Below are 13,704 nucleotides of genomic sequence, written 5' to 3' on the forward strand. Positions count from 1 at the left end.
ATTCTTTTTTAAGTTTTTTAAACCTTAGCTTGTCAGGACATAGAAAAACAGGGGGGCAGCCCTGGTGGCTTAGTGGTTTAGCGCCACCTTGAGCCCAGGGCCTGATCCTGGAGACCCGGGATCGAGCCCCACGTCAGGCTCCCTGCATGGAGCCTGCTTCTCCCTCCGCCTGTGTCTCTGCCTCTCTCTCTCTCTCTGTGTGTCTCTCATAAATAAATAAATAAATAAATAAATAAATAAATAAATAAATAAATAAATAAAATCTTAGAAAAAAAAAGAAAAGAAAAACAGAGGGCAGGCTAGATTTGGCCCATAGGCTATAGTTTGCAGACCCCCCCTCCCCCACCCCCCACCCCCACACACACACTATACACTACTGTTTCCTTAAATTGAGGACAGGGAAACCTGTTCTAAACTTGAAACAGTGGCTTAGCACTTTTGGGGATGTACCCTCAGGCTTTATTGATGGGAAAAGTCAATCTTCCTGTGAATGACCCCAAAAGTTTTTTGGATACTCTGCATCTGATCTTTATATACTTAGGCTCTATTCTTTATCAACTAATACAGGACTGCTGTTGTCAGGATGCTGGCCTCTCTGTCCCAGTAAGCAATTTCTAATCTCCCAAGAGCTTGGAAGCCAGAAAGCTACATTCATGAAAATTGTTTGTAAAGTAAGGGATCCCTGGGTGGTACAGCGGTTTAGCGCCTGCCTTTGGCCCAGGGCGCGATCCTGGGGCCCCGGTATCAAATCCCACATTGGGCTCCCGGTGCATGGAGCCTGCTTCTCCCTCTACCTGTGTCTCTGCCTCTCTCTCTCTCTCTCTCTCTGACTATCATAAATAAAATTTTAAAAAAATTGTTTGTAAAGTAAGAATAAATAGCCTATGAAAGAGAACTCTGTGAATACAAGAAATGAGCTCCAGAAATGGACTTTGTAATGTCTCGTCTCATTTCAAAGAGCTCTATTTTGGCTTGGTATTTTACCTTAGCTCTGTTGCAAATGGATGAAGTTGAACACGTTGGTGAAAATTTAGGTGGGTGAAATGTTACCAGATAAGTGAGTTATCATACACGTTATAAAAGCAAACATGCTCCTTTGGAAAGGAAAATGCTACTTTTTTGGAATTTTTCTATGGGTATGATATTTTTTTCTTTCATAAAATAAGAAAATGGTTTAGTATTAGTAGCAGTAGCAGCTCATGTGGAAATTAAGCTTGCATTTAGATGCCATAGGTAGACATATGCATCTTCTGGAACAGGTATCATGTGACCACCCATCATTCCTTTATCAGGTTTGGTATATTCTCTTCCTCTCTCCTCCCAGAATCTGGCTACATGGTGTGCATAGATGATTCCTTAGTTCAATAAATATTTGCAGTGCATTTCATAAAATGTCAGCAACCTATCTGGCAGGCCCTTCTGTGCTCAGAAATGCTCCATATAAGGGCTTGGGGGTTTCTTCCCCCAACGTGCTCAGGTCCTGGAACTCCACAGTGGTGCTCCTACCCCCTCTGAGTTAGGGGAGTGCAGGTAACTGGGCTGACTGCTGGGCCTTTTGGCTTGCCAGCCATTTCTCCAGCCTCGCTGGAAGCACAGAAACTATATTTGTTGCTCTTGAAGGAAAAAAAAAAAAATGTTTAACATAGCATGATTGCTTTTTCTGCAGCAAATTCTAATATATGTAAAATTGCCAGACCGATTGTGAAGTCATGTGTACCCTGGGCCAGATTTCTTGTTTCACTTACAAAAGGACGTTGGCAGTATTTATACTGCCCGTCTTCTGTGTGCTGTGTACCTGAGGACACTGTATTAGATGCTGACGCCTTTGAGAGGGAATGGAAGGAAGAGCAAAGCTCCCAACATGAGTCTCATCACTCAGGTTGGTTTATGATAAAAGCCTGGCTCAGTGCTGATGCCTGTGAGCCCACTCCTGACTCTCACTGTTGTTTTCTCTTAGAATGGGACATCAGCCCTCCACGCAGCAGTGCTCAGTGGGAATATTAAAACAGTCGCGCTGCTCCTGGAAGCAGGGGCGGACCCAGCCCTGAGAAACAAGGTATCTGCCTTTCCTTATCTTTTAACTCCTTTGGGCTCCTATGCAAAGAGATAAGGCAGTTTCAACCTAAGCCAAGATAACCAGTTCCGTGCACCTTGGGCCAGACTTCGTTTCACTTGGAAAAAAACACGGGCAATACTTACACTGACCATTCGCTGTGTACCCCAGGACACTATATTAGATGCTGGTATCTTTGAAAGGGAATACAAGAAAGAGCAAAGCTCCAACATGGGTCTCATCACTCAGTCTGTCTCTTCGTACCTCAGCATAGTAAGGGCATTGCAAGGCTGTCGGTAGGTAGCAATGAGCAGTGCACCTAGACCCAGAGAATTATGCTGAAAACCCTATATCGTCAATGGCTATGAGCTAACAACAGTACAGCCTCTCAGGACAGGGGATGGGGAGCAGTAGTTGCAGGGAGTGGAGTTATGGGATTCTATCATCAAAGGAGTGTCCTAAAAATGTCAAAGTTCTCTAGTAGTTTATTGCTATCCTGCATAGGTTGGATGTTCATAGCTTGACAACTGCTTGTGCTTTCTTTGGAGAGTAGAAGAAAAAGGGGGACATGTTGCTCTTATACAGTTAACAGGACTTTGTGCCACTGTTACAAATCAACCCATGTTTTTTATAGGCTAAAAGCCTTAGTTTACGAATAGGTCAGACATGGAGGTGGGAAGATCCCCACTACCCATTTTTTCCTGCATTAGCAGTCAAGTGCAGAACCTGGCAAAAGAGAGCAGCCAAGAAAAGGTTTTAAGAGAACACTAAAATACCAACTTTTGAAGGAGGAAGTGCTCATCAATAAAGAAAGGTATGAAAAGCAATTTTCACTTTGTACTTACGTACTATTTGAGCTTTTTTTTTTTTTTAAGATTTTGTTTATTTATTCATGAGAGACAGAGAGAGAGAGGCAGAGACATAGGCAGAGGGAGAAGAAGGCTCCCTGCAGGGAGCCCGATGTGGGACTGGATCCCGGGACTCCAGGATCAGGCCCTGGGCTGAAGGCAGGTTCGGGCTGAAGGCAGGTGCTAAACCAGCTGAGCCACCCGGGCTGCCCCATTTGAGCTTTTATAAGTATCAATGGCTATGTTAATTTCTTTCATAGTAAAGGCCGACACAGAACCTTTTCCCTAACATTTTAAAAAGAAACCATTAAGAAGTACGATTAAACAACATGCCAGGAGACTCTTTTATTTCATTTACTTAGCATGTGGAGTTATTATTTCCTTGTTCTTACCATTAGAGTACTTGAAAACAAGGCTTCTGCTTATCTCTTCCTGTAGACTCCGATTTGTTTTCCATTAGCTGGCCTGGCTGTGTGATAAGCCAGCTAAAGTCATACTTGTGCTCTTATCTTTAGATCCTGGACACAAGACTGCCTAAAGAGATTGATCTTTCTTGCTAAAGCCATCCAGTACCATATGGAAACTGAAACAACATGCAATTCTTTGTCTCCTGGGATTTCAGCAATAATGGTTATGGGGAATTTCCAGTGACCAAAATGTTAGACTTTGGATTATCCCTAAGCTACTTGAAGATATAAAGATATATATATTTTGCTCGTGCTGATGCTGGAGTTTTTTTTTTTTTTTAAGATTTTATTTATTTAGTTATTTAAGAGAGAGAGCCACAGAGAGAGCACAAGCAGGGAAAACAGCAGAGGGAGAAGGAGAAATAGGCTTCCTGCTGGGCAGGAAGTCTGATGTGAGGCTCAGTCCCAGGATTCTGGGATCATAATCTGAGCCAACGGCAAACAATTAACTGACTGAGTCACCCAGACACTCCCACACTAGAATTTCATACAACAGAAGCTTTAGATATCTAGGAGTTGTTACCAGGGAACCCCACCCCCCCCATCTTACACATCCACCAGCCACCCCAAAGAAGCCAGCCTCTTGGAGGCAGCCCTAGAAGCAAAGGTGTTGGGATTCCAGCAGCCACTCAGGACTCTTGAAAGGGTATTCTCTGCCTTCATTCATTCAACAAATACTGAGCACCTACTAGATACCATGCACGGTGCTGTATACTGGAAAGACAGTGGTGAATGAAGTTCCCATAGTCTCTGCCTTCAAAGAGTTCAGAGTTTATGAGGGAATAAAAACAACTGAAACAGAAATTGCAATACAGTGACAAGAGCTATCAGCAGGGAAGTAATGAATGCTACCGAAAGCTTCCCAGAGGAAATGACTTATAAGCTCAAACAGAAGCAATCTTCTGCTCCTAGGGTTCCAGAACTTCTGCTCTGGGACTGATAAGCAGATCCCTTAGGAGAGGGTAACCCATGGACCCCAGAGCCACTCCCCACACCGTAGTTGTCCCCATGGGTGCAGGCCCCATGTTCCCGATATTCCCAACTGAGGACTCCGAACACAAATTCTCCCAGGAGCAGTGAGGAAAGAGGATATTTTGGTGCTGTGCTACCATGAATATGGGCCTGTGGCCCTGCTCCATAATGAAGAAGATGGCCCTTGGTAGCAAGGCTGGGGCACTAGCCATCATGAGAGTCCACACAACCTCAGCACTCTGAGCATTCAATGGGGACCAACCTGGAGAGAGGAGGAATGAGATCAGGTTTTTAGAACTATATGGATGATACATAGAACAGCAATGCAATTGACCAAATTGACAACACAGTTTGAGGAGATGAAACCCTTTTTCAATGGTAAAAGCTATAGACATTCATGGGGATGGTCACGCATGGGAGCTGTAACTCAGCAAGCTTGTACATAGAAATACAGCTTTCTAGATCTCCTCTTCCTCCTTCTTCTGGCTGCCTGCCAACCTGCTCACCAAGGACCTAGAACCCATGCAAAAAAGCTTGATTAGTCCTGAGTACTCTGAGACTAGATGGAGCTTATGTCTGTTTAAACCAGGAGCATTTCTGTGCAGGCTCAGGCATTTGGCCTGTATGACATCTGTTCCTACGGGAACTAATAGTAGGATTCAAGCCTCTAGAGAGGACTCTGGTCTGTAGTAACATAGCATAGTAATTTCCTGCCCAATTCAGTCCAGCATCAGCATCAGGAGTCCTTTGTGGTGGGCTGGGGTGCAGCCACTGGACATACTGTGCAGCAGATCATTTGTGGCAAACATAAATTCCCAGCAACTCCATGCATAATTCCCGACAGGTTTAGTCCCAGCTAGCAGGTGGCAGTCAAAGAGCAGGACCCAACCTAGAAGGTAGGGACTTCAGGAGACTCACCTAGGATCAGGGTCCCAGATAAAGCATGTACAATTCCAGGTGTGGCTCTGGGACAAAAAAAAAAAAAAATATGTAAGATAGGTAAGATCTGCATCCAAGGCCTCTCCTCCATTCTGGGTGCTTTTCTACCCTTTACCTGCCTCCCCTGAAATCCCAAGAACATCCCATGATTCATCTTTAACAACAGTTCTCAAAGTATGGTCCGTGGACCCCTGAGGGTCTGCAAGACCCCTTTAAGAAGTCTAAGAAGTCAATAATAATAATCTTTGTAATAATACAAAGATGTTATTTGCCCGTTTCACTGTGCTGACATTTGCTCTAATGTTGTAAAAGCAATGGTGGGTCAAACTATTGGCACCTTATACATCAAAGCAGAGGTATAAACTGTACTGGCAGATGATTTTACAAAACTTTGTAAGTTATTTTACAGATTTTGTAAATTTTTTACAAAAATGCCAGTTTTACTTAACATCTTTGATGAAGCAATAAACAATTTTAATTTTATTAAATCTTGACCCTTGTTTTAAGATTCTACATAACAAAATGGAAGTACGCATACAGCACTTATGATATGTTGTGGTTGTCTCAAGGAAAAGCACTCTCCATTGTTTGAATTGCAAAGTGAGCCGGTTGCTTTTTCAGAGAACACCATTTTAACTTTAAAGAACAACTTGTATCCACCATGCAAGCCTGACAGCTTTTTAATACAGGCTTTTCTTATGAATCAGAGCTGATATTAATGAATGTGATCTTTTGAGATTGTATCACAACATTGTGTCAACATTTGGAAGATCCTATAACTCACGGAACTGATATATTCCAAGTGACCAGTGTGGTATGTTACAAATCATACATGGGGAAAAAATCGTTCCTGTAGATAAATAGATCAATGGATTTTTAATGTAAAAAACTCACTGATATGGTTTCGGATTCCACACTGCCTTTACCTTTAAGAAACTACCACTTGTTTAGTATGGGTATAGCATCAAAGGAGAGTATCTACAATGATCACAAAAGGCTGTTCATGTTTCCCCTTTTCCAACTACCTATCTGTACAAAGCTGAATTTTCTTCATATACTTTATTCATAAGAGACACAAAGAGAGAGGCAGAGACATAGGGAGAGGCAGGCTCCCTGCCAGGAGCCCAATGCAGGACTCAATCCCAGGACCCCGGGATCATGCCCTGACCCAAAGGCAGACGCTCAACCACTGAACCACCCAGGTGCTCCTTCCTCATGCTTTAACCAAAACAACGTATCAGAATAGGTTGGATACAGAAGCAGATATGAAAATCCAAATGTCTTTGATTAAGCTACATATTCAAGAAATATTCAAATCTCTTAAACAATGCTACTATTTTTTTTTTTTAGATTTTATTTATTTATTCATTCATGAGAGACACAGAGAGAGAGAGAGAGAGAGAGAGAGGCAGAGACACAGGCAGAGGGAGAAACAGGCCCCATGCAGGGAGCCTGACGTGGGACTTGATCCCAGGTCCCCAGGATCACGACCTGGGCTGAAGGTGGCGTTAAACCGCTGAGCCACCCGGGCTGCCCAAACAATGCTACTCTTGACCTAACATTTTTGTTTCTGGAAATGTGGTTGTTTTTCATAACTTTTTTTCTTTTTTTAAGTTTAGTTTTCATAAATGTTACTTATATTAATTACCCTGTAGTGCATTTATGATTTTTAATGAATTAAAGTATTTTTAAGTGTTCTTATTTTCATTTCTAAGAAGTTAAAAGCAAAAGCTCATTGGGATACTCCATAATTTTTAAGAGTGTAAAAATGTTCTGAGGCCAGAAAGTTTGAGAACCACTGCCCCATAACGTCAATCACACAGGGTAAGGACACACTCATGAAATAAATGCATCAAGAATGTTTCCCAGGGCAGCCCGGGTGGCTCAGCGGTTTAGCGCCGCCTTCGGCCCAGGGCCTGATCCTGGAGACCCAGGATCGAGTCCCACCTCAGGCTTCCTGCATGGAGCTGCTTCTCTCTCTGCCTGTGTCTCTGTCTCTGTCACTGTCTCTCTCTCATAAAAAAATAAAAAATAAAAGAATGTTTCCCAGCAGCATGTTGATAAGAAAGAACATTCAGTGAAACTATAGGGTCAGGTGGGAAGTGGTGGCCACTGAAGCTGCTCTCGACCAGATAGATATCTCTTATTCTCTGAATATTTCCTGACTCTGTTTTCTCATCAGCAGATGCTTGTCCTGAGTCTTACGTCCCTAGCAGACAGACTGCCCCATATAATAAATGAATTAAATATAAAGTATCAAATTTAACATTGCCAGTATTTATTGAGCACGTACAGATGCACCAGGCATTGTGCTGGAAATGAGGATACAGTGATTAATAATACATGGCCCCTGACCTCCAGAAGATTACAGGGTACTAAGGATATGGCTTAGAGAGAGAAATAGACAAGGAGATAAAAAAAAAATAACAGATGATATTTATATTATTAAAGGTGACCTTTAACTTTAACAACAGTGAATCCAGTGGGGTTTTTCACCAGCAGAGGAGCAAATTTGGGTCAGGGGCCCCTCTTTGGAGTCCCTAAAACAATCCCAGCAGTGGGAATTCACCAACACCTGTCTTATCTTCTTTCAGGCCAATGAACTTCCAGCAGAACTAACCAAAAATGAACGGATCCTACGTCTCCTCCGAAGTAAAGAAGGACCCAGAGAGAGCTAACTTAGTTCCATATTCGGCTGAAAGATAGAAACCCTAACCACATTGTCCAAAAAGAAATTGCTTTACAAATAGTGTTGGAAATTCCTTTAAGAAAGGAAATGCTCAGAACTCCCAACCTGAGTCCCTGACCAGGGAGGAGCTGGGCTACATGGCCCGAGGCAAGAACAGAAAGGCTCGGGACCCCTTGCCCTCACTACCCTGAGTTTCTTACGCTGGCCTGTGGTTTCTTACGCTGGCCTGTGACTCCACTGCTATGGGGCCTTGGCAGGTTGTGGAGTCCACAGAAACTCATCTTAAACTCCACTAAATTGGGTCTCTCAGTTAAACTCTAAGAGTTAACCCCTCGAAGAGGTTAAAGCAAGATGACAAAAGCCTTTAAAAGACTGAAAGGCTGCTCTTCAGTGAATCAAAGCACTTCTGCTTTTGCATTACATGTCAGTGTGCTAAGAGATATAGCTCCCTCATATTTTACATGTAGATGTATGTCATCCTAGCATAAAGTGTTTTCTTCTACCCAGAGATCGTAAGCGTGTTTATTCTGAATTGATGCATAAATTGACATTAGAGAGATACTTCTGACATTCCACCATATTATTTTTTCAAAGATAGACTGTTGAAGTATAAAAAAGACAAATTGTTTATTTGCGAGGTAATCCTATCTTATTCTGAACAGGTAAAAAAAAAAAAAGAAAAATCATTTTTACCTAGAATCAATATTGTAGGTCTACAATAGGATACAAGTGGCAAATTTGGAAACTCAGAAAATTACAAACCACAAGAAATTTAGGCTTGTCTCTTGAAACTTTTATTTTGGTTCTATTGTTGGGAATCTGCTTCCCATGCCATAACTAAATAGACATAATAGTCTGTGCAACCCTGAGCTTCCAGCACCAGTTGCTGTCATAGTGATTTTGAGGTCCTTGGGTGAAATGTGACATCTGCAAGTACAATATGTTGCTATTTCATTGCAGGAGTATAAATAATAAAGACTGTTATTCGTATTTAACAAGTGTTCATCTATGCATGTTCTTGAGCTGACTGACTCCAAGAAAGAAACCTGAGTTTTATTGAATTATTCCTTGGAGGGGAGTCAAAATTTATGTTCAATGCACTTTATACTCAATGGTGTCTAAATGCCTCAGTCAGTGCCTAATTGCACACACAAAAATTAGACGATCTTTCTAATTTACCATAATAAATGCTGGTGGCATTTCTGTTATTTAAATACATCTTTGGTTTTCTTTTCACGTTTTGTTCTGTTTTCCAGCTAATGTTCTATGTAAAGACATGTTTACATGTCTATGTTAATGTTCTATGTTAATGTTCTATGTTAAGATGGAAGGAAATGCAATCCCCAAAGTTTTTTTCTAACCAACTTGCAGTAGTGCTAGAAGCAGTATCTTGAAGTCAATAAATGATGGAATATAATTTTTGAAATTAGAAGATAGTCTCTTAAAGTTTTTTATGATCAATAAAATAATCAACAAAAATCAGCTTATTTTAATCAATATCACAAACCAAGGGAGTAATGAGCAACCCACAGAGCTGCCAGAGATGTCTACAGCCTGACTAGCTATGCAACAAGTCTGCAATCTCATTTCAGGATAAAATTTAGAAAGCTCAAAAAAAAAAAAAAAAATTTTTTAGAAAGCTCTGGGGCACCTGGGTGGCTCAGGTCATGATCTTGGGGTCCTGGGATCAAGTCCCACATTACATCGGACTCTGTTCAGCAGAGAGTCTGCTTCTCCCTCACTCTTCCTCTCTCTCCTCTCTCTCCAATATTTTTTTTTAAAACTTAGAAAGTTCTGTCTATATCACTAAAACCCCTGGATATAAACTTTTAGTAGCTAAAAAGCAGTGCCGGTTTCCTCACTGACTTTCTTTTACTTAGCAAAGTAGTACAAATACACTTTCCCCCGTGGAAATTTCATAAAGCTGTGTTCATTTTGAAGAGGAAAGTAGTGTGGCCTTAAATGCTTTGTGTTTTCCCCCCTTTGTTAGCCCTTAGGCCAAAACTGAATGCTCATCACTGATATAAATCAAAACAGCATTATGGACACTGATAACAGAGTTCCAAAAGATAAAATGGGATGAAATCACAAACATAATGTTTTCGGTAAGATATGTTGGCCTTGGCCTATTGTTTTAAGTAGTTAATGTTCTTGATCAATATTAGGGCCATAAAAATGAATCCAGTAGCTTTAACAATACTTAATATAGGCTTCCCTGCTATAGGTAAGAGGTCTCTAGCTTAGAACGATCACATTTGATCTAGATGAGCTTATGACATTATCCATAGTAGGAAAGATGAATATGTTAACCACTCACCAAAGAATAAACAAAAAGTCTGTTATTTGAAATAAAATTGCATTTGTTTTGCACACAGGTGGATGGTTTTTATTTTTTATGATACTTATTTTATGTTAATCTAATTCAAATTCAGTGAGCTCTGCATCCTAAGAACTAGCAATTCCTATGCAAATCATTTGTTAATTGAACTATAAAAGTTTTCATTACATCCATTTGTTTGATGATATATTCCATGATATAATTCAAAATAAAGTTAATGTACTACCCAACTTGCCTTTGCTGCTTTTTCTTGTTTGTTTTTTGATCAGAGGTTATTTCTCTGAGATTTTTAATAGCATGGAATTTTAGAGTGAATAATTCAACTTTGTTGATAAGTATATTGATGTTTGGGATCCTGAGTAGATCTTTAAGTTATAGGATTTCATTATTTCAACTGTGGAGAGCTTTTATAACAATCCCATAAGGTTTTTCATTCAGATCAAAATTCCTGGGATAGCCACCAAAGATACTGAAAGTAGAAACTTTTCAGGGATCCCTGGGTGGTTCAGCAGTTTAGCGCCTGCCTTTGGCCCAGGGCCTGATCCTGGGGTCCTGGGATCGAGTCCCACATCGGGCTCCCTGCATGAAAGCCTGCTTCTCCCTCTGTCTGTGTCTCTTCCTCTCTCTCTGTGTCTCTTGTGAATAAATAAATAAAATCTTAAAAAAGAAAGAAGAAAGAAAGAAAGAAAGAAAGAAAGAAAGAAAGAAAGAAAGAAAGAAGAAAAAGAAAGAAGAAATAAGACAGATAAAAAAAACACAAAAAAGACGACGAAGGTGAAGGGAAAAAAAAGAAACTACCCATACCGCCCGACAAAACCCTCCACTCCTACCCCTCCCTCCCACTCCTCCCTCCCCCTCCCTCTCCCTCCCCCCTCCTCCTCACCCCCCCTCATCCATCCACCCTCCGCCTCCTCCCTAAAAAAGAAACAAGAAGAAGAAAGAAGAAAGAAAAAGAAGAAACTTAATTGTACACTGTGATGATTTGACATCCGTAGACATTGTGGAGGAATTCCCCCCCATCTAGTTAACACATCCATCACCTCATATATTGATCTGTGTGTCTCTTAATTTCTATTTTTATTGCCTGTGATGTTGCTGGCTCTTCAGTCCCATGCAGTGGCTTTTTTTGTCTGAAATAGCTGATGGTGTTGCACAACTGCAAACATTTGTAGTGATAACATCAGCTATCTGGGGAAGTCCATGGGCATTCTGGCTTCCTCCTCTGCTGTACCCACCCTCTGCAACCACAAAAAAAGCTTTGTTTCATCATTCTCTCTCATGAGGACACCTAGTCTGAGGACAAGAACACCCCCAAATGCCAGGCTACTTGGCATCCCAGAAATGCATCTCTTGGAGTTTTGCTTTTTATAGTGGAGGAAAGCAGGGAGAGCAATGCCCAGATGGAGTCACAGTTGTAACCTCAAGGCAATGAGGGTAGTGAACACAGGACATATTTTTTAAAATATTTAGAGGTAGAGGGGCACCTGGCTGGATCAGTCAGTAGAGCATGCAACTCTTGATCTCTGGGTTGAGTTTGAGTCCCATGTTGGGTTGTAGAGATGTCTTTAAAAATAAAAAATTGGGATGCCTGGGTGGCTCAGCAGTTGAGCATCTGCCTTTGGCTCAGGGCATGATCTCAGAGACCCAGGATGGAGTCCCACAGCTGGCTTCCTACATGGAGCCTGCTTCTCCCTCTGCCTCTGTCTCTGCCTCTCTCTTTGTGTCTCTCATGAATAAATAAATAAAATCTTTAAAATAAATAGATAATTTTTTAATTTAAAAAAATTTAAAATTTAGAGGTAGAGCTAATGATAATTGGTGATTAATTGAACATAGAGGGCAAGGAAAAGAGGGTTAGGATTATACTAAGATGTGTCAGGGGACTTTAGGGCCTCCCCCAGATTGAGTGATTTGCTAGAAAGACTTGCAAGGCTCATCACCTGGTCATTTCCATGGCTAAGATGACAGCAAAAGGATATACAGCAAAATTAGCAAAGGGAAAGAGAAATGGAGTGAAGATGGTGGAAACCAGATGCAAGCTTCCAAGAGTCTTCTTTCAGCAGATTTGCACAGGATGAGCTCAATTCCTTCTGCAACGAGATGTGGCAACATTGACAACTGTAGGCTTTTTTTTAAAAAAAGATTTATTTATTCATTTATTTATGATAGACATAGAGGAGAGAGAGAGAGAGAGAGAGGTAGAGACACAGGAGGAGGGAGAAGCAGGCTCCATGCCAGGAGCCCGATGTGGGACTCGATCCCAGGACTCCAGGATTGCGCCCTGGGCCAAAGGCAGGCGCTAAACCGCTGAGCCACCCAGGGATCACCTCATCCAGGCTTTGAAGTGGGAGCTGGTCAGATAGGTACCCTCTGCCTAATGTTCACCAAAATGCCAGACTTTTAGAAGGAAATGAGACATTCAGCATAAACCACATTGTTGTATACAAATAGTTTAGGCACAGTGAGCCCTTGTCATTTAGGGAAGGCTTCAGATCAGTGTAGAGAATGGTTTAGTAGCCAAGTCCTCATATGCCAGCCAATGATCAATCTCAGAAACAAAACTTTTTAATGTCAGTAGTCTCAGGTCTCCTGTGTTAATTCTTTTCCACAACCAAGGTTTACATGGTGGATAGTGACAATAATTGTGTTAGAAAGAGGGAAGCGGAATTGAGGTGGGGACAGGGAGAGAGCATTTGAACAGGTTCAGTCTAAATAATGTGTGAACTAGATTCCAGGAGGCAGTTGGAAGCAGCAGCTTGATGTTTAGGACAAGACTGTTATTACCGTTTCAGGCATCATATGTATAGAAGTGATGGTGAAAGTCATAGGATGAATGACGTCCCCAGGAAGACTCTGGGGAGAGGGGAAAAAACTGAGACATGATTTTGAAGGACAAAGTGAATTCAGCCAAAGAGACAAGATGAAATAGACAGGATGGGATCCCTGGGTAGCGCAGCGGTTTGGCGCCTGCCTTTGGCCCAGGGCGCGATTCTGGAGACCCAGGATCGAATCCCACATTGGGCTCCCAGTGCATGGAGCCTGCTTCTCCCTCTGCCTGTGCCTCTGCCTCTCTCTCTCTCTCTCTGTGACTATCATAAATAAATAAAAAAAAAATTTTTTTTTAATTAAAAAAAAAAAAAGGAGCAGGAGTGAAACACATGTCAAGGGAGGAGGAAGTCAAGGGAGGCAAGGAGGGTGGGCAACAAACCCCATGAAGTGTGACCACGTAATAAGGGCTGACAAATTCCAGACTACTTTTGCTCCACAGCTTTGCCCTTGGTGAGCTTGTTGAGTCATCAAAGAACTCTAGCCCTGAGTTGGAAAATATAAGGATCCTGACTGGTCAGGACCTGGAGCTAATGTTAAAATAAATGGTCATCTGGAAATGATTCTAGTTG

The 13,704-nt window shown here is 41.6% G+C and overlaps 1 protein-coding gene and 1 long non-coding RNA gene across 9 annotated transcripts in view; one reads left to right on the top strand and one right to left on the bottom strand.

The window, feature by feature from the left end:
• Positions 1-10,536, top strand: part of ANKRD29 (ankyrin repeat domain 29) — a 54,152-nt gene extending 43,616 nt beyond the window's left edge. For 5 of the 7 annotated variants that reach the window (XM_038543648.1, XM_038543646.1, XM_038543649.1 and 2 more), the window contains 2 exons: positions 1,958-2,056; positions 7,874-10,536. In XM_038543648.1, coding sequence (XP_038399576.1) covers positions 1,958-2,056; positions 7,874-7,957 — 183 coding nt within the window. In that variant the 3' untranslated portion in view covers positions 7,958-10,536. Of the gene's footprint in view, positions 1-1,957; positions 2,057-3,416; positions 3,566-7,873 lie in introns of those variants that run through there. The other 2 variants (XM_038543647.1, XM_038543650.1) reach the window with 2 other exon arrangements.
• The window catches only part of LOC119872600, a 66,140-nt gene that overhangs the window by 41,570 nt on the left and 10,866 nt on the right, over positions 1-13,704 (bottom strand). Inside the window, exon 2 of one of the 2 annotated variants that reach the window (XR_005362559.1) lies at positions 5,259-5,305. The exons of the other annotated variant lie outside the window; for it this stretch is intronic. This is a non-coding gene — a long non-coding RNA (uncharacterized LOC119872600). The remainder of the gene's footprint in view (positions 1-5,258; positions 5,306-13,704) is intronic. 2 annotated transcript variants of the gene reach the window in all.

Source organism: Canis lupus, chromosome 7 (genome assembly GCF_011100685.1).
Source record: "Canis lupus familiaris isolate Mischka breed German Shepherd chromosome 7, alternate assembly UU_Cfam_GSD_1.0, whole genome shotgun sequence".
Taxonomy (NCBI): Eukaryota; Metazoa; Chordata; class Mammalia; order Carnivora; family Canidae; genus Canis; species Canis lupus.